Here is a 23,668-nt window from a genome sequence, read left to right on the forward strand (position 1 = left end):
AGTAACAGTGAGTTCAACAAGGACAAAGCTTCACCACCACACTAACTAGCAACCAGACATCTGGACAGCAAACACACTAAAGCTCCGGCATTAACTTCACAACACTATCATGACGATGGATCATGTGTAAGAGATTGTGGCGATTGCTCACACCACAAAGAGTAAATCTGGAACTAGACTCAACCTTTGGTCATTCAGACTGACTGTTGTCTGTGTCTTTTGCTTCATGAGACATTGTCTAAAAAACAGCATCTGGCAGTGGGAGAAATGACTCAGATTCATGTGAAAACTTCGAAACTCGCATGCTTTCCTCATGTGTCCTCCTCCGGCGTGTATCTGTAGGTCATTTTGCATCAGCCCCTTCTTGACTACATCATTCTGCCAATAACCATCAATTTATCAAAGCATGAAAATGTGCACTCAGAGGCACACATGGATAGCTCGAGGCAGGCTATCCATTCTCATTAGTACTCTGTTGCAGCCGGCTGACGGTAAACTGAGCGTGTGCCAAAGTCATAAACTTACACACCCCTCCCGCCATTACCTCATAATTATGATATCACACAAGTGTCTCATAGTGATGACATCACGCCACCAGATTCACGGTCTTGCCTTCTTTTGATTACATTACATTTGGCCGGTACACACCAAGACCCTTATCCCTGAAAAGCCAAGGACGAAATGCAGACTGCGAGACAGGGGTCCAGTCTGGAGAGTAATTACCAATTTTACTATTGAGATGAAAGCGTCTCGTCCAGTTAGAAGAGCGTATTGGTCATTCTTGTTCACACTCTGAGATAATGGCGTTGGCAAGTAAAGTTGTCATTACCTATATCATGGAAATTTGCCAAAACCCTTCAAATTTTGGTCTTTCTGGTCACGAATGATGAAGTCAGTGGTCTTACACACCGTCTATCCATTCATGTCCCCCATATAAATATTCGCTGACATGCACTATTTCATGCATCACTTAAAAATGATTGTGTTTAAAAAGCCAATGTGTTTATTGAACATGTTGCATTGGGTCAGGAAACTCAGTGTCGCTCTATAATGTGAAGCCCTTCGGAGCACATGAAATCATGACGAGAGTCGTTTTAGTTTAGTGGGAAAATGACAGTTCTGACATAAAAGCATAGATCCATCATGGGAACAATTTCACTAAAAGACTGACTAGTTATTTTATGAAGCGGCCGGGTCAATCCATCTTCTGAGGTAAGTTAAAGGCTACACGCCGGGCTCTCAGCCATCCAGTACCTGTCACTGCTGTGTAGTCACTCTGCCTCCCTCAACACCAGCACCTTCGTGTGTTTGCCTTCCTGTCTGTCTGTCCTCCGCTCCCATCTGCTTTTCTGTTCTAGTAATGATTCTCAGATTATGGAGCATGAGAGGGCTGAAAAAGAAATGAAAATGATTAAAATGCAAAGCTGCTTATAAACACTCCAAACCTCACGGTTAAATCATTCACCATCCTTGATAGGAGACGATGTGCAATACACGATGACAGTAGTTTGGTATCAAAATCAAAAGTATCCTTCAAAGCTCAGAATTTTATTTGTCTTAAGGGGGAATATAAAATAACCACAGATGTGTCACAGCACATATACTGCAACATACATGCACACAATGACGCTGTGTAACAGGATGCTCTCGTGTGTCACCCTCCACCTTGTAGATTTATATGGTATGAACATAATGACTTTGCTCCCAAATTATCCCAGCATGCCTGTGAAAGATCCAGATAATCTTTTAATGGCCCGAGTTGTCGACTGTCTCACTGCGCAGCTCATAAATCTGGGAGTGGGAGAAAAAGCCCCTCGGCAGCTCTGAGTCCCCTCGACGAGTTTGTGTCTGAAACTGGATCCCTTCAAAGTGAACTGGGAGACGAGCTGCTATCAGTGAAGAGGTGGAAGCAGGGAGACTTTGCTCTGTCCGAGAGATTCTGGGATTTTTGAAAGTCCCAATGGTGGACTAGTTAGAGGAAACAGCTTCATATTTTAGTATAGCCTACAGACATGAGAGTGGTATCAATCCCTTTAACTAACTCTAACTCTTTACCAAAATGTCAAACTATTCCTTTAAACTTGGTGTAACAGTAGCACAAGTGGAAAAGTGTCTACAGTTAGCCACTATAAATTGCTGGTCATTCCAGACCAAGTTTCAGAAAATCCCTGAGTATACTGAATTGAATGAGGGTGCTTTTTTCACAAATTTTGAGTTAAAGGTGTTAAATACAGGATTGGGAGCATTTCTATTTCCTCTCAATGGCTCTTAACATGGCAACAGCGAGTCGGCAGCTCGCAGCTAACGGTGCTAACAGTGCAAACAACAACGAAAGTGCCGATACCGATAGCGATACCTGGCTTTGGCTATCAGCCGATACTGAGAACCGATCTGATATGAGTGTTTACTTAACAAGCTGCATGCCTCACTGTGTGAAAGTGACTGGGATCATTCTTTTATGTGTAAGGCAACAACAGGCTTGACTTAAACATCACTTTCCTAACTTTGTAAAATTAAATGTAACAAATAAATACATAGATAATATCACATAAATTTACTGAATTGTTACTTATCATTAAAATAATAAATCGTGCACCAACAACTTGACAATTTTTTTTTTCAAAATTAACAAGAATTACAGTTCAAGTGTAAACGTATAGCAACAAATTGGTCAAAACGTAAACAGGAATTAGTATTCCAGTATATAACGTATATAGTATATAAACATGGAATTGAATTTAGTAGATTGGCCCCATTGTAACGGATATCCGATCCAGCTATCCAGCTACAACACACAAAAAGGGAGAGTGACTTTATTCTCTGCTCAGGTAGACATTACTCCTCTATATCTTTACATAGCAAATCGTTGTTTGCTGCTATATTAATGCTCTGAATATCAAATTTAGCACCGTTAAACTTTTCATTTGTACAACAATAAATACTCTGATGCTAGAGAGAAGAGTTACTGGAGTTGCATCGACTCATAACTCTGGTTCTGCTGCACATCCCCTGACATGACCCAACCTTAGCGAGTAGGAGCACAGAGAAGTGGCCTGGAATTATGGGGTCTCATAAATAAACAAATAAACACATTTCATTCACAGAGTACTTATTCTAATTACAGCCCTGGACATGTGCTGAGCAGTCTCTAATTTCTCTCTGAGCAGAGAGACTTGCGGAGCCGTCTGCGGCAGACCAGCAGTCGGCAGATGTAATTACCACATCATCTCTGGTCCCTGGTACAGTGAGAGAGAGGGAGGGAGAGAGGGACAGGGAGAGAGAGATTGATCCTAGTAAACAATAATTAGGGTTGGGGATGGTGTATTGTGGGACATCTACTCGGCGGGACAGAGTAAAGAGAGGGAAAGAGGAGACAGGCAGGGATCATGGGCAGATGAAAGCCTCTGGGACAGACAGACCCCCCCTCTGAAAGGGTGAAAGTTTACATTTTTATCAGGACCCACACATGAGTGATCCATGTAGGGCCGCAAGTAGCGCTTCGTCTCACTTTGATTCATTGGTCAATATTTTTTTTTATCAATAAACTAATTATTAAGTCTATGTATCTTCAAATTGCTTGTTTTGTCCGACCAACAGAGCTGCGAATCATCACATTTCACGAACTGGAATCATGAATCTTTGATGTTTTTGCGTGATAAATAACTTGAACATAAAATAACTGGTGATTACTTTTCTGCAAATTTGCTTATCAGTTGGTTTTGCAACTCATTTCAGGCCTAGCTCCATGATTAATACACTCTAAGTTGTCCAAAAACAGATGTGTAAAATGCACAATGAAGAGATACACAAATTTCAGTCACTAAAATGAATTTGTACCTAATATTAAATGCTTTACAAGACAGAGTATTTTTAGTAGTACAATGTCCCTATCAGTTGTAAATAACTAATATATTAAAGGTGCCATGTGGAGTTTTCTTATAAACAAACAAAGTTCTGTTAACATTCAGTGTTTCTCACCAAAAAGCATTGTGTGTACTGTGGAAGTCAAAGAAACATTTTCTGTCTCATAAAAACGCTGATGTTTTTTAAAAAAAAATCTGAAAAATGATTTGTTTACATCCATGTTTGCTTGCTTGTAGTCTTCTTCTTCCCTGCAATTTACAGGCCCAGTGCTACTTTTTTGGGCACATAATTATCACCCGCAATCAGTGGAATAGTGTGAAACCGTTGGCAAGAATGCATATCGTGTGATTCGCGTCCTAAATGGTGTGCATGAGATACAAACAAAACGGGAACCCACTCATCAAAACAGTGCTTTGTAGCACTACTGTCATTCTTTTATTACATCTGACTCAAACATCAGAGTCACGCAACAGTAAATACATTAAACAACAGAATTGCTCTGTGTTTTTGTTTTCTCATGTGGGGAAAACTGCTTTTCAAATGTTGCTGTCGTTTTTTTATCTGTCATCGGTGTAATTTGTCTAATCTTCGTGGTACTTTGAAGTGTGTAAAAGGGATTTTTAGTTACTGGTTTAGTTTCTGAGATTAATAACTGGTTCCATAATTCCTGGAACTTTTTGGTTGAAAAGTGCTGCTAGTGGTCAAAAACTCCACAGAGTACTGCACTGCACCTCAGATCCTCATAAGCCTAAAAGGCCCTTGGTTTACTGTGTGGCAACTGTTTGTATTTGATCAGTTGCAAATTTGTTTGGTAAAATGTACTACTGAAGTACAACATAAACTGAAATGATAATGTGGCTCTTTCATGTTCTCCTATTTCTTAGGCCCTGTTTTACCAAACTTGTATTATTTCAGTTTATACTGTGCTTACATATACAATATGATATATATCTATTAGGGCTGACCCGAATGCTCTGAAGCTTCGACCATTAGCATGGTTATCGACCTCCAATTCAGTATTTGAATGCTCCGATCTTTATGTTTTGTTTTCTTATATATAAGTATGTAATAATAATGTATAAATCCCAAATTAGCCCATGAAATAAGGGATAATCCCACATCATTATTCATTATTCATATTCAGCAATAATTATAATTAGTTATTCTCAGAGGGATATCGCTGTTTGTTATGTGTAGAGGTGCGGGTGTGTACAGTAGTGTGGCAGCGGCACCGGGTATTGAAACCCTTCCACAGGGGGTTTATTTCACCTCACTGACTGGCTCGCTTTACATTATTCCTCTTATTACACGGCTACTTACTCAAAAAATCAATAATTTGACACAAAAACGGTCCGCCAGAGACCGACATCAGAACTGCATCCATAGCAACGGTCTGTTATACATAGCAACGGTCTGCTATAAAGAAATAACAGACTGTAGAATACAGTGATTGACCAATCAGAATCAAGTATTAAACAAAGCCGTGTAATAAATGACGGTATCTGATGGGTTCTTAAAAGGTTCTCTATACGATATTCGAAGATATAGTGGAGTAATGTCTACCTGAGCAGAGAATGAAGTTGCTCTCCCTCTGTGTGTGTGTGTTGTAATCCGAGCTTCCTCTTGTTTTGTTGACATTGCCGGGCCTGCCACGGGTATTTTTAGTGCATGTTCATGCATGTAAGCGTGCCCCTCTGGCTAGCTCACGGCCGCTGCACCGCACTGCGCTCATACGGCGGTTACAGCTGATAACACAGTCCCAACCGACGGCATTGTCGCAGAAGAGTAGCGCCCACTCTCTGGTGAAAAGCACAGGTGTTACTAATAACACTAGCAATGGCTCTGTTCTATTTAAGTGCTCTAAGTGAGAGTGACAGTGAGCCAGCATGCAAGATACCAGGAACCTGAAATCAAAGCAGATAAATGGATTTCAGCCATCATTATATCCATTATTTACACCTGTGCTTTTCCTTCTATGGCAAGTCAAAATGTCTTCCATGAAAAAGGCATATCGCCATGTTGAGAGCCGTGTGGACGCACTAGTTATGCTCTGAATTTCGAATTTAGCACCTTTAAAGGCAACAGACGTGGGGGTCCACTGCTCTAGCAGGTTAATCCGGCCATGGTTAGGTGGTTTAAACTTAAAGGTTTATGAGCTTATTCTATGTTTGTTGCGTATGTTCTGCAAAGTAACTACAGCCTTCAGATAAATGTAGTGGAGTAAAAAGTAAAATAGTTCCCTTTAAAATGTACCTCAAAAGTGTACTAAAGTACTATAGCAAATTAATATTGTGATTTTCACCAAAATCAATATATATTTTAACATTTTTACATCAAGCACATGATTTATGTTCAAGCCATGACGCCACTCTCTGCCTTTAGGGAGAGGGGGAAATACCACTGCACATTCAACCAGAGGCCTCACACAGAGCAACTGATGCTGGGAATAAGGAGTCACCATCCTGTGAGGGGGTCAAGAGGAATAACACTTTACGGGAAGGAATACCTCCCCAATGAGAGAACTGGCAAAGAGCATTATGTGTGTGTGGGTGCACACGAGGCATGTGTGCTAAAACTCAGACTTTACAAATGTGCATGGAGGGAATAGCATTTCAATGATTCTTGCATTCCCGACATTCCTTCCTGTGAATTTCCAGTCAGCGTGAGGCTCGCTGTTCCAGAGCTCTGACATCATGAGGGGGTTCCACGCTGCCTTCCACTTTCTGCCTCCCGCTCTCTCACAATCCCACCCATATTTGGAAGTGAGAGGAAGGGAATCCCAGATGATGACTCAAAGGCTTCTGCTGCCAAGGGGAATTCTCTCCACATCTGTTTTTTTGTGTGTGCGTGTCTAGTATTAATGTGTACATTACCTCCTTGAGCTGAAGATCTACAGGGAATTCAAAATGTGGCTTTAACAGCTGTGTGAATGTCTGTATCTGTCTAGAAAAAGTGGCACCCTGAGTGATGCTGTCTTTCTATTTATAACCTGCTTCTCTTGGCAGCCATGACAGTTTAAAAATTGTGAATATGTGTGCTCTTGAAATCAGCTCTTTTCACTCTATGAATCCCAAAGATAAAAGATGGAGTGGGTAAAAATATACTCCCTTGGTAACGCACACAGCACATGGTGGTGACATGACAGCTCGAGGCTGAGTCGATATATAAGCTGTAACCAGTCACCCTGCATTGGACCACCACAAATGAGGCCACAGAGATAGATAGGACCATGGGGCTGTTCAATGTGCTCAGCAGAGTGTGACCAACCGTCTACCGCCTGCTGGCTGCAATAAACTCCTATACCTCCACAGAGAAGTTTATTGGAATCGTGTTATTTCTAACAAGAAATAGCGAGCTCAAAAGTGAACTGCGTAGGGAAGAAGGAAATAGAGCTTGAGGGGGAGATGGCAGAACAGACATGGCTTCTCTTTGTTGGATGTATGAGGATTTGGGATAGGATGGAGGGGTCTTGGACTCCGGGTCTACGAAGCCATATCAAGGCCTAAATTTAGCCCCACTTTGTTCTCGTCTGCATGCTGGTGACAGAGGACTCGGCTCTCTGGGGCTGTCTGTGGTCCAGCGTATCAGAAAGGCCGCTGTTGTTCTCCCTGGCAGTCAGAAACACAGACGCTTCCCTCAAGCAGCCCAAAAAGAAAGAAAGCTTTCATGGAATATTCTGTTTAGCCGCACAGACTGTTGTGTATGATACTCCCGGGACCCATAAAACAAGTAATTCACAGACAATATCTCACCCACGCTCTCTTTGCCACAGCAACATAAATCTAACTGATTTTAAAGGAGGAGACGGTGTTTAAAGCATGTGTTGCTCAACAGGGCGACATTTTCAAATGGGGCCAAAAAGAAAAGGAAAGAAAGTGATACAAGACAGAATAAACTGAAAAAAAGGTGACATGAAAATGAGCAAGTCAGAGAAACATGAAGCCACAAGTCACCCTTGCGTAGGCTCTAGATTTCCTCTACGTCATGCTGCTCCCCACAGGGGACGCTGTATTGGCGAATGACGATGTTTAAAAGATGCACACAAATCCCTCCCTTCCTCATTACCAAAACAAGCTAATTAAAAAGCTGTTAATGGGCCGTGCTGTGGGTGTCTTTAGGTGGGAGGGGAAATCAACAGCTCAAAAAAAGCTATACAAACATATCAGGGGGACCCGTGAACAGTTTAACAAACTGATGACACAGCCATCTAATGTGGATGAAAACACACACACAAGCATCCTACACATCCTCATTTGATCATGCACGGAAACAGTGCAAGAGGGAGAAAGAAAAGAAAAAACAAGTGACTCACTGAAAACCAACTGGGACACACACACTGTGTCATATCCTGAGAGAGTGTGTGAGAGATGCCCTCCTCTTACTGAAGGACAGATGGATCCCCCAATCTGCTGTGTGCCAGCGTGCCAAAGGACAACTGGTCACCAAACAACCTGCACCTGAGAGCAGAGACCCTTTGGCTCTCTGTGAAGACCAAACCATAAATTCAGAAATATCAGTGACTGGGAGGTAAATTGTGCAGAGCAAACCTAAAATGTTCCCATTATTATCACGGTTCTTGAGCGACCTCTATCGGCCTCACCTAGAAACTGCACATTGAAAGTGGTTTAGGGCCAAAATACAGTTCTGATCCTCTGCTATGTTATGAACCATCCAGACCTCTCAGGTCATCTGGATCAGGTCTGCTTAGTGTCCCCAGAGTCACAACTAAACATGCAGAAGCAGCGTTCAGTTTTTATGCACCAAATATTTCGAACATGCTCCCAGAAACCTGCAGGACCAACTCCAACTTCTTTTAAATCAAAGCTTAAAACTTTCCTGTTTGCTGCTGCCTTTTATTAAACCAGATAATAATCTTATACTGCACTAGAGTTTTACTCTTGTGTGTCATGTGCAATGTCACTGTTCATTATGTGCAATATTAATGTCCAACATGTGCAATATTACTTATTTTTCTGTTTGTTAGCTTATTTACCTTTTTTATTTTACTCATCTTATTTACTCATTTTACTAAATGTATCTTACTTAATTGCTATTCAATTAGGCACTGGTGCTAGAAATAGTACTTTTTTAAAATTTTATACACTTGTATTTTATACACTTGAACTTGTTGTAATTTTGTTGTATTTTTTAGCAATCTCTGTCACAAGAATTTCCTTCATGATTAATAAAGTTCTATCTTATCTTATCTTATCTTATATTATCTTTATATTCTATTTTAGCTTCTATTCTAGCTTTTACTTTTTTGCTTGTTTTTATTTTCTAATCTTGAATGTTTTTATAACTGTTTTAATTATGTCTATTATGTCACAATGTTCTTGAATGTTTATGTAAAGCACTTTGAATCTCCCTGTTGCTGAAATGTTCAATACAAATAAAGCTGCCTTGCCTTGAAAGACGTCACCACGGAATGTTCCACTGCATTAAAAAAACAGGGGGAACCGTGTGAATTAAAACGTCTATAACGGTGTTTTTTGTGCCTCTTTTTGAGCATGTTTCAAAGCCTAACTGTTTATTTGTAATTAAAAACGTGTTTAACATTGCTTGTTAAAAGAAAATGAATAAAATTAGCCGCCACGCAATAATAAATGTCTTTGTTTTCACCTGTATGACAAACGCAACAAAGTTGCTCAGAGAGGCGCGTTTTCTGAGCTCATGTTGTCAGGCAAAAAGTAGCAGGCCGACACTGTTTTTAGCCCAAATAAACATTCATTTTATAGCAATAACAGCAAACAACGTCAACAAAAACTCACCCCGTTAAGCTGAATTACTCATGGCGACTAAAAAGAAGCGGACGCCTGATGTACAGAATGACAGCTGGGTTGTTATTGCTGCAGGTAGGTGAAGCATTAAGACAGTTGGAGCTAGGTTGCTATGCTAGGTTGCTAAGCTGAGCTAGGTTGCTATGCTACTAGATAGCAACGTTATTAGACCCTTGACAACAAGCATCACATGAGTTAACGTTATTTAACTCATGGTGGACTTGTTAGTCATCATGCTGTCATGCCTCTAACTTCAGCTACGTGTCACAGGAAATAACACATTACCTCTAAGTTAGCTAACTTGTTATTTACTTTGTTGGAGTCTTTTCCAACATTAGTTATTAGTTTCTAAATTAGTGTTTATAAGATATGTATATTTTAAGGATAGTGCAAAAAACAAGATGCATCAACTAACACAGTAAGAAGAGAACTAAACAAAGTGTAACAAAATATGAACCACATAAATAGAAGGAAGTATACAAATAGGAGCAGTATATACAGTATTGACAATAAACAGACTATCAACAAAATTGCACAATTGGAAAATGATATTGCACAGTGACTTAGTGTTAACTTTGCAGATTTGCTGCAGCAGCCAGACAGTAGTTATTTCCCACAGAGTAACTTTCTACACAGTGTGGATTTCTCAGAGATTACACCTTTATGTTTCATGGATCTGAATCTGAATATATAATTCATACACCTTCTCACACAAAAATATATCTTATACTGTATATACTGTATATGTTCTTAATGTGTCCTTGTACAAAGTATTTCCTTTTATAATTGTAATGTAAATTAAATTGTAATGTAAATGTAATATAACTTATTATGTTAATGGAGCTTCCCAGCAAAAAGTATTTCACACTTTTATACCTGTATAACCGGCGTGACAATAAACATCTTGAATCTTGAATCTTGAATCTTAACTCTTGAATTTTACTTTTATTTTTGTTTTGGTGTCCACAGACTCTGCCATCGACACAAAGAAGGATGACAGTGACCCAGCTTTTGTGAGACTGAGGAATCCCACTACAGGTCCATCTTTATTTATTGTTATACATCTATTTAGAGCTGCAACCAGGGAATGAAATTAGCACCTGCCACCTGCCAAATACAGGGTAAATGTTGGCTGCGGCAGGTACGAATTTCAGGTCACCTGCCACTAGGGCTGACACAATATCAGATTTTCACAACACAGTTATTGTGGCCAATATAATTCATGATAATGGTATTATTCAGATATCTATAGAATTTTTTTTTTTTTTTAACTGTTTATTGTGTGTTTTGTTTCTTTTTCGCTAATTAATTACACCCAAAATACAAGTGTAGGGAGGCAGAGAGAGTTTGTAAGCATAAATGTATATATTAAATTATTCAAGAGGCACTGAATTATTTATACAATATTATCATAGTGTGTTTCATTTTTAAATATCATAGTTATGGTCAATACCTATCGCCTCACCCTATCTACCACCATGGTAGATCTTGCGATATGATACATATGATACAGGGTTACAATTCAATATATTGCGATACTGTAAGTAAGGCGATATATTGCGATTTTTTAAATCTAATTTCAGGAAAACTGTCATAGTATAAAGAACACACCACCATATGCATAAAATCTGAGTAAAAAAAAGTTGACTTTTTTTATGCAATCAGAATAGTGGGATCTGCATTTGCATTTATCACAGTCCCTGTAACATCTAACATCATAGCACTACTTTGAGAGGGCACATACACTGAAAGAGCTCATCTCTTTACAAATTAAATTAAGTATAGACTGAGTTCATCTTTACATGTAAACTATTAATCAAAAATCAATAGTGTTTTTGAGAATTGATACAGTATCACAAAACATGATATTATATATTTTTAAATATATTTTCTTACACCCCTGATAAAGATATTCTGTTTACTATCATAGAGTATTATGAAAATCTACAAATATTCACATTTGAGGTCTGAATTGAAATAATGTAATTTTAGGCATTTCCATTTATAAAAAAAAGTACAGAAATGATTGAATGTTCCCAGTGGAGTTTTTGACCTCTAGTAGTGCTGTGGAGCTGTTTTTCTATGAGTTGGTCCCTGTTTTATTTATCTTGTACAAATGTTTTATAAGGAAAGGCATACACATTTGTTAGACCTCAAGGATACACACAATGAGTTTTTAGTGAGTAACCCTGAATGTAAACACAACTTTTGTTTGTTTACAAGAAAACTCCACAGGGCATCTTTTAATGGATGATTAAATTTGCTGCAGATCAATAATGAAAATGATTTTTAGTTGCAGCCCTGACAGCACCATATTAATAAAGTCAAAATATGATAAAGGCAACGTGACAGTATTCCAGCAGTCTAATTCTGTATTTTGTGATTGTGTTTTTAGTAGATGTGGTAGTGAAAATAACACAGTTCCTGTTTTTTTTTTTATCCTGCAGATGCAGCATCTCTGTATATGCTGAGTAGTGGTGATGTACAGCTGTTTGAGGTCAAAGCATTTGAAGAAGATTTCCACTCCTGGTTTGTTGGCCAGAATGTACAGAGAGGTTGGTCTCATTCCTCATTACAGTGTAATCTCTGAAGCTGCTAAATCATAATTACAAACACTGCTACTAAGGTGGCTCACATAACTTTTAGCCCCCATTAGCAGTATTTCTCAGCTGTAAAACAGTTTTTTCACATCAGCACTTAGCAGCTTGGATCAACTAACAGAGCTCCAAAGATGCCAAATCATCAATGCAGAAACCGCAGGTGCACTGATCATAAAAACAGAAACAAATATTTAACATGTCCAGAGGAATAGTGTCTGTCCATATATTATGACAACCTACGCTGAGCACAGACAAACATTATTGAGAAAGAGTAACTGTTGACACAAATTAAAGCTAACCATCAGATCTGTGATTGACAAACAGGTCAAGTCAATTTTATTTATATAGCCCAATATAACAAATCACAAATTTGCAAATTTACAATCTGTACAGGATACAACACCCTCTGTCCTTCACAGTACAACCCTGTAAAGGACAGAGGGTGTCGTGTCCTGTACAGACAAAACAAACAGGTTCACATGTGCAAACTTGTATACAATCTCATATGATGTGATAGAAAGTTTAACTCGTTTGTCATAATGTTCTTGATGTTAAATTTGTGCATTTAAATATTAAGAGATGCTGCACTTTTACTCTGTATTTTTATCTGTGTTCTTGGCTCAGAATTTTGACCATGTGTTAATCAGGTGTTAGTGTCTTCCTCACAGTTGTCTCTTTTTTTGAAACAGATGGGAGACTTCTCTTTGTAACACCGATGGATCCTCTCTATCTAATTTTGCCCTATTATATCAAATCTGGCAAAGAGGTAAGAAACTGAAATCTGCATTAATCTCACAGCTGTTGTTCCAGTGATGTTTTCATGCTGATCATTGTGGTGTGATGCAGTCTTGTTCTGCCCAACAGTTTATCATGTATAAGAGTTATCATTAGATTGCGATGCTTGTGTTTATTATTACTCTGAACTCTGTAATATCACAGCTTCTAATAAAGCCTAATAAAGCTGCTTTATGCTGCTCCAGGGTCCAGAAACCCTCACAGATTCTGCATTTAATATAAAAATGTTATATGTTCAGATCATAACATGGCAAACTGCAGCCCAACAGGCAACAACAGCTGTCAGTGTGTCAGTGTGTTGACTTGACTATGACTTGCCCCAAACTGGATGTGATTATCATAAAGTGGGCATGTCTGTAAAGGGGAGACTCGTGGGTACCCGTAGAACCCATCTTCTTTCACATGTCTCGAGGTCAGAGGTCAATGGACCCTTTTGAAATCGGCCATGCCAGTTTTTCCTCGTCAAAATTTTGTGCAAGTTTGGAGCGTTATTTAACCTCCTTCGCGACAAGCTAATATGACATGGTTGGTACCAATGGATTCATTAGGTTTTTTAGTTTCATATGGTGCCAGCATCTTTTCTCACTAGCTTTAAAATTGAGCCCGCTACAACCTAAAAATCGCAAGTTAATGCGTTAAAGAAATTAGTGGCATTAAAATGAATATGTGTTATTATCGCGTTAACTTTGACAGCCCTAGTCATCACAAATAAAAATTAGAGTGGTGGCGATCGCATAAACATTACAGTAGAGCAATATCGTGCCTCTGATATAACCTTAGCAGTATATGTAAACTGTAAATAGGACTTTAATCTAATCTTTTCTGTTTGATGTCATTTTGCTGCTCAGGAGAAGTTCCAGCCTGTGGATCAAGTTGTTATGGACGAGGAATTCCCAGCCTGCTCAAGGCTGCTGAGCTGCACACGCTCCCTGGCCTCCCTGCACCACATTGCCGAGGAAAAAGGTGAAGTTTATTTTTGAAGCTGATATCACTCCACTATTGTGCTGATTGCATTGCTTAAATGCTGTGGATTTCTACTTTCAGAGGTGGGAAAACTGAAGTTCCATCGATACAGTCAAGAGAAGACGATGAATTGGCTGAAGAAAAAGGTATTCTAAGGGCGCTTTCACAAGCCAATATTTAGACCGTTTTAATCAAACTCTGGTGCGGTTTGTTTGGGCAGTTGTGAACGCAGTAAACGTACTCTGGTACGGACCGAAACAACCAGTCCGAGATCGCTTGTGATAGGCGGTCTCGGACCGTTTCCAAGCAAATGATGCGGGCATTTGTTGAGATGGACACAGGTAAACGACAGGTTACAGACCGACCCGGACTTCTGCAGAAGTCAGATGTTTGCTTGACATCTGGGCCGAAGAGAACATACAGAATATTTAAAATAAAGCCCACAAAAATAGTGACGTTTATAAAGTTATTGGAGATCAACTGGAAGAGAAGGGATTCGTGCGAACAGCCGATCAGTGCCAAGTCAAAGTGAAAACACTTCAACAGCAATATAGCAAATCATTTTTTTATTCCACTTTAATTTGTGCACTGTGAAAACGAATCAAAATAAATAGAAATCAAAACTACTATTTTATATGAAATTCAACGCTTGGTTTTTCACACTGGAATTGCATAATGCTTTTTTACTTGTTGGTGTAGGTGGAGAGGACAGTCAGTGCGCTCAAGGCGAGAAATATCTCAGTGGGAGAAGGAGTCAAATCCACAACATACGTCAGAGTGAAGTCCGAGTCGGACTGCCATGAGGGTAAGTCGCTTCAACTTCAACCCACTTCACTTTTTAAGTCCCATCAGTCTCACCTTCCTATGAAAAGACAAGCAGCAGATAGGATGTTGACCAATAGATGGCAGTAATATTGCACCGTTTATGTCTATGGGTTATAATCTTCAAACAACATTTTCCCAAGCTTGAACTTTACAAAATGTAAAGTAGGATTCTATTGCTAATTACTGGCACTCTTTATGATACAGAGGACTACCTGCGCTATGCTCACGGCCTGATATCAGAGTACCTCAGTGAAGACCTGAGCAAAGCCCTCCTCAAACACTTGCAGTAAGTTCAGACATCGAACACCTGCAAGTTATGATGATTATTAGTGCTAAGGTGTAGTGGTGATGGTGATCAAGCATCTCATTCTGCTCCACAGGTTACCAGAGCTCACAAGCCCAAAGGAGACAGAACCTCCTTCCAAGGTATGTTCGTGTCTCTCTTAGAAGTCTGTCTAGTATAATCTCTTCTCTTTCTGCCTGCTGTCATAATCAGCGAGCATCTTTTCTGTATCCCTTGTTGCAGTTGCATTGTGCTTTTTAACTTTGGGTTGTAAGAGCTTTTTCATCAACAGCATGACGTCATCGTAGCTTGCAGTGGTGTGTGTGTGTTTCTGTGGTGCTCTTTGTCATGAAAAAGCTTGTCTCACTTCCTCGTTTGGCAGAAACGGAAACTTTCAGACAAACAGGTGGAGGCTGGAGAGGACTACACCAAATTCAACAGTGCAGACTTTGCGCGGAAAGTGAGTGTATACTTAGTACAGTGTGCCTGAATAGACCAAACACTTATTGGAGGCATTTGTAATCATCATTTGTTTAGATTATATCATCTCTTTTTTTTTGACCTTGAGTGATTGTCAGTGTAGCTCTTGCTTTCTTCAAAGCTTCCTCTGTAGAGCATACACGGGTCAAAGGGGCTTACCTTATGGAAAACATGATTTTTTCTCAGCTTGAATTGAAGTTCATGATATGTAATGAATTCCCTGGTGTCTCTGTGCAAAAGGTGTTGAGATATATTGATTCCCCCCCTTATTCCAGCCGCCCAAGAAGATGACTGCTGCTCAGAAATCTCTGTCTAAGGTGGACAAGACTGGCATGAAGACGATGTCATCGTTCTTCAGCCCCAAGGTCAAAGCAGAAAAGAAATGAATGTTGTGTAGTTTCTGTTTTTTTTATATGAAACATTTGTAATAAAGAAAAGAAAATGTATTTGATGCATGATTTTCATTTTAAATTGTGGTTTAAATGAGAAGGGAAAGGACTAATGGCAAGTTATTTAGCATTTTTCATTTTAACCACATTAATGTTTATATTTTGCAAAGTATAAGCATACTAAAATAGCTTTAAGGGCCACCTTACCAGTGGTGGAATGTCAGTGATTTTACTCAAGTACTGTACTTAAGTACACATTTTAGTACTTTTTTATTATTTCCATTTATACTTTATTTTAAACTTCTACTATACTATAGTTCAAAGGGAATTATTGCACCTTTTACTCCACTACATTTATTTGACAGCTATGTTACTATTTACTTTTGAGAATAAGATTTCACTTAATTAAAAATATGATACACGTATAATATGATGCAGTAATCTACTATTCATCTACAGAGCAGTATATAAAATATCTAAACTTGGCTCAACATTGACAAATTACAACATTCAAATGTGCTTACATGTATTTTTTAGTGATTAAAACCGAATATTATACTATAAAATAACACTGAAAGGAGCCATTCTGCATAATGAATACTTTTACTTTTGATACTTTACATTTTCTGATTATACTTCTGTAAATGTTTGATATGGGACTTTTAGTATTTTTTAGACTGGTATTTCTTTTACTTAAGTAAACCGTCTGAATACTTCTCCCACCACTGCAGCTTCCCCAAATTACACAGACTCACTGACAGTATGATAATAATGCATTTCACGTGCCTAGTCTGATAGTCTGTAGTTATGTAGCTTATAGATAAGATATATTTTAATAAAATACAGTTGTACCGACAGAATACAGTAGAGCACAGAAGCCGTTTCCTCAACTTCCAAATCTCAGCCTCTCTTAAATGAAACCGGCATTCATGCAGTACAGAAATATGTTCACTTTTCAGCCAGTCTTATTGCTGTGAAGGACATTGTAGCAGTTAACTGTTGGCTTTAATACCTCAAATGAATACAGTCTCTCTGCAGGTCTGCCCCCATGTACTGTACTCAACCTACATTCCATACCCATCACACCAATTTACAATAGAAATAATTCAGTTCAAATGCACACATCAACGAAATGCTATCAACAGATGGGTTTGGGTAATCTTGAGACGTCAGAAGGAATTTTTTTTACAGACTACGCTGTAAAAATCATCCAAGTAATCTCTCATTTAAAGTAGCATCCAGTTGATACATGAATCGTATGTTTGTGTTTATATTAATTTGTTTAGAAAATCCCTGAAACAAATGCTACTGAAAAGTCCTTTTTCACGGAAGACAATTTGACATGTCACAGCAGGAAAAACAGGAGTAAACTAGAGAAGGCAATTTCTGGAGGAATTGCGGTGTGAATGCTGGATGTTGAAAAGCTGACGCCAAACTGGATCGCTGGCTTTAAAAGTTGAATAATACTAACCATGAATGAAAAGATGTGGAAGATTGTAAGGTTGAATGATGTTTCTAGCTGAATGTATGAATAAGTAGAGAAGACTTGAAAATGTGAAAATGTCTGCATGTTTGTGTCAAACTGCACTAATTAGCTCATCTCAATCAACTGTGCCTCTCCAGCTGCAATCAAAGGTTGCCACGGTGATGGGAACTGCTAAATGACTCCTGGGTAAGATTTCATAGAATTTAAGCCGAGGCGCACCTCTCAAACCTCTGCTTCTCAGTCAAAAAACATGAGTCCAATTGCCAAAATATTATTATCATGAGAGAGAAAATACTTTGCTGAAAGCATTGATGTAGATTTTATGTTAGTGGCGTGGTCCATTCATTTGAATGCAGACTTTTTCCTGGAAAACGTGGAATATTTCTGAAAGTATTAATGACAAAAGTAAAAGTGCACGTCCTTATTGAGTTGAACATTTTGATGTTTCAATGAAGTTTCTACGTATTTTTAGCACGTTCCTTAATCGACATCGGTAACACTAATGATCAATTAACTGATTAATTGTAATTAAAAAAAACATACAATTTGTGCGTATACCAAACAATACCTAATGCATTTTTTTTTCCTCAATCAAAGCCTTATTTCCACAGCAACATATTGCATATTCTCTGACAGCATTGCATAACCTATGAAACATAATGATAGAGGCCTAGATATATTAAACACATTGAATGTACAGTAATTGAATATCAGATTACATGCAGAGCGGGCTCATAAAAATAATCTCCGCTATAGGTTATGGTTGTAAGAAAATATCGATACACATGAGTATCGCAATATGTTTTGTGATACTGTATCGATTCTCTAAAACATTGTATCGATTTTCAATTAACCTCTTCAAAATCCAATGGCCTGCCGTCGGGCCTGACCGCTATCGGAATCCATCAGCACCAATCATGTCATACTAGCTTGGACGCTCCTTTGACCTCTGACCTCAAACTATCTTAATGAAAATGGGTTCTATGGGTACCCGAGTCTCCCCTTTACAGACATGCCCACTTTATGATAATCACATGCAGTTTTTTGCATGCAGTACAAAAAGTACTAGTAATAGTACTAAAATGGTGTATTTCTGGTGTGTTCTTTATACTATGACAGTTTTCCCAACTTTTCCTTTTTCACTGACTTACAGGATCGCAATATATTGAAGCATTAGCCCTGTATTATGATACGCATCGTATTGCCAGATTCTTGCCAATACACATCCCTACTAAAGGAACATCTCTGCCTAGTTTTATAAGAAAGACGCTTAAAAGCAACTAAATGTAACGCTGCAACAAGAGAACAGAACCAACAATTCTCAGACTCACAGTGTCTCGATTTCTGCCTGTTCTTGTTGTTCTTGGTGCTGTCAGATTGCTGCTAGACTGTCCTGTAAATACAGGTGTGTGCTGGGGAGAAATTTTGACTTTTGGATTGACGACTGAGATAATTACAGAGAATGAGTGCTGCCTTGCTCGTGTGCGCTGAGAGAGAAAGAGAGAGAGAGAAGGTGAACTGCTTGCAATGTTTCTGTTAGATATTAATAATAATAATTTGAATGTCAATGTTATGAATGAAGCTTTGAACTGTACAGCCTTGGAAAATCCCTGCTCGGATGGTATGAGATGTTGCGGGTATGCAGACGTACTGCATATGCCAGCTTTGCCGGTCTCGGGAATCCCCCCGCTTTGACTTTCCACGATAGTTTTGCACTCTGCGGCTCAAATTACCGCAGTTTCACAAGCTTGTGTCGAAGAACTACGGTGGCTTTCAGGTAATGTAAAAAAGTGAAAGGCTCTCTCTAGAGCCAGAGTTTGGTTTGTCCGTTCTGGGCTACTGTACAAACATGGCAGAGCAACAAGGTGAACTCCATGAAGAGGACCCGCTCCCTATGTAGATATGAAGGGCTCATTCTAAGCTAACAAAAACACAATGATTCTTAGTTTCAAGTGATTATACTATAATAAAACATAGTTATGAATATTATATTCCATTTCTGCTAATAGATCCCCCAAAATGTTACACAATGGTCCTTGAGTCCAAAAAAACATGACATGGGAATAATAACTAAGAGCTAGAAGAACATAGGTTATGAATGCATGTTTCCAGCGTTCAAAACCTTTGGCTAGTGATGGCTGAATTCAATTTAGCTGCTTCAGTTTCAGGGTTCAGGTGAGGTGCATGCTGGTTCTTTGTCACGCTGTCAGGCCTACTGGGACACTTGAATAGAACCTACATCAATAATGTTATTAGTAGCGTCTGTGGTTTTCCAACCATGACGAGACAAAATGACCAACCTGACGTCATCGGCTAGACAGATTTTTGCTTTATTAAAATTCCTTTTAAATATTTGATGTAAGTATTGATTGTCCGGATGGAGTTTTAGCAGAGCATGGTGTTTGTCCATACAAACTAGGTTGAGCTCTATGTCAGCAGCGTGGCAGTGCTGCTGGTTTCAAATGTCTATCAAGCTTCACTGCTTTTTTAATTTGGGCTTGAAGCGCAGAGTCTTGAATGCACTCTCCACCACTTTGGGCAGATGGATCGGGTTCCTCTGCAGCCGCAGTCGGCTGCTTGTGGACCCGCTCTGGTTTTTTTTCTTTCGGGTGCTTTCCTTGGCACAGTCATGAGCTGCTTTCTGCTTGGAGTCGTCCGCGACCCGAGGAACCCGCATGACCCAGTTAGAGTGGAGGTCGTGTTCGGCCGAGCTGGAGGCCACTGTGGGAGAGAAGAGCAGAGAGCAAGATCCTGAGTTGAGGCTGAAAGCTATTTTCAGACCAGTAGCTTTCACTCCTAGACCTTAAGACCCAGAAAGATTTTATCTAAGCAGCAACCGTTTGAATGAGATTACCGGTAAGTAGTTGGTGTAGATAGCCAGCTGGCCCAAAAGACCTGGGGAAATGTATAAATGAGTATCTTACAAATTATTTTCTGGCTTTCCCAGTCCTTAACCACACTTGACCTTTACCAGTCGAACACGTGGTGGAAGAAGAATAGAGTTTTTGTCATAGCATAGAAAAACTCAGGTGTAATCAAGAGCACCAATAATGGCTGCATTCAATTCAGGTGTTCCAGTTCAAAAATAAATAAAAGTAAAAGTAGTAATATAACAATGTTAGAATATCCCATTACTAGGTATGGAAGTAATTGAACTATTTGAAGTTACTATGAGGAATTTTAATTTTGTGGCAGTTCCTGTGGACAAAAGCGGTTGTGTTTCCGAGCACCAGTGTCCCCTTAGAAATTCTCTAATTTTACTGCAGCAGGGTCTGGCAGTCTGCCCTGCACAATCCTGGTTCTAGTTCTCCCGTAACTCCCTTCCCTCGAGCGGGCCCAGCAATACGGCCTGGGCCTCCGGCAGCGTGGTGTCGGTGTTGGCTCCCAGTGAGGACCGGTGGAGCTCCTGGCTGGAGGAGGAGGCGCTGCTGTCGGGTAAGGAGCTCTCCACCTCCCACCGGAGCTTTGACTGCAGTTCGAAGGCGGCAGCGAAGCCGGATCTGTGTATGTCCACAGTGGGCTGGTGGTCGCTGCCGGAGGCCCCGCTAGAGTCCGAGCTGAAGGAGTTTCTGGTGAACCTGCATGATTTCATCAGATTTTGCGTGGAATCTGACCCGCTGGCACAGATGAAAAGCGCTGATGGTTTATGTAGGTCATATAGAGCAGTGGTTCTCAACCTGGGGGTTGGGACCCCCAATGGGGTTGCAAGACAATTTCTGGGGGTCACCAGATGGTTGTGGAGGAACAAATAAAATAACATTAAAAACAAACTAACATATTTTAGACTGAGGAATGTTTTTTCTACATTACATCATACTATACATTACTATAAAGGCATCAGTATTAAATTGAAATGGTTTCATGACCAGTTAGAAGTTCCTCACAGTAACTTCTAGTATCACAAGTAAAAGGACTTGTGAAAAGTGGCCTCTTTAAGACGTTGTAGCTGGTCCAGGTAAAGTTACATCTTACTACTATACTGCTACAAACAACAACAACAACTACTAGTCCTACTGTATACGTTTAGCCTAATACTGTATATAGCAATGTAAAATATTATTTGAACTTCACATGTCAAAACTGCAATCTAGAAGGTAACTAGTAACTGACATAAAAGGAGTCAAATGCACAACATTAAACATTAAAATGTTGCTGGTTGTGTTTGACATGAATAAGTTAAAACACCAGACAGTATATGAGTGAATAAGTAAATAGGTGACAACACCTGTGTAGATGTACCATGGATGTGTGTGACTTTAAGCTCAGTCCATCTCTGACCCCAGCCATCTGAAGATCCTCAAGTAAAAGTATCTAAGTATTATCTGCAAAACATACTTCAAATAATAAAAGTACTCTTCTAATTGTTGATGCATTAATGTGTGAGCAACTTTCTAATTTTATCCACTTAATATACTGGTGGGTTATATATTTTATATGTAAAAGCTAAATGTAGTGGACTAGAAGTTAAGTAGTATAAGACGGAAATACCCAACTAAAGTGCAAGTACATCAAATGTATATAATGAAGTAGAGTTCTCGAGTAAATATATTGAATTTATTTGATCATCTCTAATCCCCACTGGTGGAAGAAATATTCAGATCCATTACTTAAGTAGGTAAATATAATCAGCAAACTGCACACAAAGTATCCAAAATAAAAGTAGAAAAGTACTCATTATGGCATATATAGCCTCTGTAATTGTTATAGTTTTATATATTATATAATTGGCAATTATTATTAATGTACTTACACTAACACAGCTGGAAATAATTCAACTACTTTACATACTGTTGGGTTGTTGCATGTAGAGCAATACATCATATTTATAAAATCATTGTATATTAGTATTTAGTGAATCTACTTAGTTGCTTTTCTAACCTTAAAGTAAACACAATTTTCGTATCTATATTTAATAGTTTAAGGCTTGCAGATCCTAAATCCCAGCATCATTACAGTTAAAGGGAAGGATTTTAAACTCACCTATGAAGTCCACATCTGCGTGTCCATCATCCATGTACGGTTTGCGCAGCGGTTCGTTGTCGCAGCCTGCGATGACCTCATCAAAGAACTGCAAAGTGTCCTCCTCGCTGGGGACTGGAGGAGCAGAGGGTTTGGCTCTTGATATCTGCGGTTAAAAAAACAACATGTGAACGTATGTCTTTGATACTGCCTGCCATGTGCTCTGGGATAGATGATTTCAAGCTTACCGGTTCTACCTTTGTAGGCGGCGGCGGCGGCGGGGGTGCAGGCTTCTTCTTGGAGGACACCGTGGCCTTGGCGTCGCTACTTTTCAAGTCACTCACACTCTTTGTGTATTGCCGTCTCAAAGCCACGAGTGCTTCCAGGTACTCCAGGCAGTTCTGATTCTGAGAGTAGAGCCATATCCTGTCCTCTTGTCTCTGATAGTAGTACAAGGTCGACTCGATGCTCACTGTGCTTTTGCTCCGTTTCAAAGTCGAGCCCACGGCTGACTGAGTTTTCTCTCCCACCACAAGCATGGAGGTGCTGCGGACCAGCCTGACGGTGCAGGCGTTGTGGTAGTCCTGCTCGGAACGAAACCCACCACCACCACCACCACCACCAATACCACCACCACCTCCATCCCGCCCTCTGTGTCTGTGATGGTTGGGATGGAACACATTATTAATCTTCCTGAACATCCCTCTAAATGGAGTCTTTCAGGGTCACACACTCGTCCTTCGATTTCTTAGTGTTTGGGAAGCATCCATCCATATTCGTTCCTTCAAGCCAGCCAATATGTCTCAAAACAAACAAACGAAAAAATGCCTTTAAACCTGACTGGAGCTGTTCACTGAGAACAGTCGCTGTCCAGAGTGCTGAAATTTCAAAACAGCTTGGGACACAAAAGCAAAAACAGATCTGAGTCTCTGGACTAACCTGATCTCAATATGTCTTCAATGTTATCGGATGTTGCTCAGCAACATTGCCGTAGCAACGGGTCGGTAACTCTACACCTCGTGCTACCATTACTACTGAGCAGCAGGCCTGTGTCAGATATCCTGACTCATTCGAGACTTAGTGGACAAAATAACAGCCAGCAATCCAACAAACTGACTTTTACGGCTGGTGAAGGTGAAACCATCTCTTAATAAACCATAGACCAAACAGGAGATCTTAGAAATGAACGTGATAGATTAAACTGCGGGTCGGTTAAACGGTTAAAATTGTTGGGTTTATATTAA

At 39.6% G+C, this 23,668-nt stretch overlaps 2 protein-coding genes and 1 long non-coding RNA gene across 5 annotated transcripts in view; 1 reads left to right on the plus strand and 2 right to left on the minus strand.

Annotated features, from left to right (window-relative positions):
• LOC119500815 overlaps window positions 1–10,010 on the minus strand; it is a 16,620-nt gene extending 6,610 nt beyond the window's left edge. The window contains exons 1-3 of the long non-coding RNA XR_005209687.1: window positions 9,636–10,010; window positions 8,177–8,346; window positions 1,255–1,390 (exon numbers count right to left, since the gene is read on the minus strand). This is a non-coding gene — a long non-coding RNA (uncharacterized LOC119500815). The remainder of the gene's footprint in view (window positions 1–1,254; window positions 1,391–8,176; window positions 8,347–9,635) is intronic.
• On the plus strand, window positions 9,503–16,039 carry rnaseh2b (ribonuclease H2, subunit B). Of its 2 annotated transcripts, XM_037790753.1 has the most exons (11): window positions 9,507–9,719; window positions 10,614–10,682; window positions 12,092–12,199; window positions 12,934–13,010; window positions 13,888–14,002; window positions 14,084–14,148; window positions 14,702–14,807; window positions 15,032–15,113; window positions 15,208–15,253; window positions 15,493–15,570; window positions 15,866–16,039. In XM_037790753.1, the coding sequence occupies exons 1-11, from the start codon at window positions 9,656–9,658 to the stop codon at window positions 15,974–15,976; spliced, it is 921 nt and encodes a 306-aa protein (XP_037646681.1). In that variant the 5' UTR covers window positions 9,507–9,655; the 3' UTR covers window positions 15,977–16,039. The 2 variants fall into 2 exon arrangements, with proteins under 2 accessions (XP_037646682.1, XP_037646681.1); XM_037790754.1 differs by lacking the exon at window positions 15,493–15,570 and having other exon boundaries at window positions 9,503–9,719.
• A 3,732-nt stretch (window positions 16,040–19,771) lies between these two features.
• The window catches only part of LOC119500812 (uncharacterized protein C13orf42), a 43,816-nt gene continuing 39,919 nt past the window's right edge, over window positions 19,772–23,668 (minus strand). The window contains exons 2-4 of one of the 2 annotated variants that reach the window (XM_037790757.1): window positions 22,673–23,226; window positions 22,446–22,590; window positions 19,772–20,186 (exon numbers count right to left, since the gene is read on the minus strand). In XM_037790757.1, the coding sequence (XP_037646685.1) occupies window positions 19,942–20,186; window positions 22,446–22,590; window positions 22,673–23,125 (843 nt within the window). In that variant the 5' untranslated portion in view covers window positions 23,126–23,226 and the 3' untranslated portion in view covers window positions 19,772–19,941. Of the gene's footprint in view, window positions 20,187–22,445; window positions 22,591–22,672; window positions 23,386–23,668 lie in introns of those variants that run through there. The other variant, XM_037790755.1, reaches the window with a different exon arrangement.

Source organism: Sebastes umbrosus, chromosome 13 (assembly GCF_015220745.1).
Source record: "Sebastes umbrosus isolate fSebUmb1 chromosome 13, fSebUmb1.pri, whole genome shotgun sequence".
NCBI lineage: Eukaryota > Metazoa > Chordata > Actinopteri > Perciformes > Sebastidae > Sebastes > Sebastes umbrosus.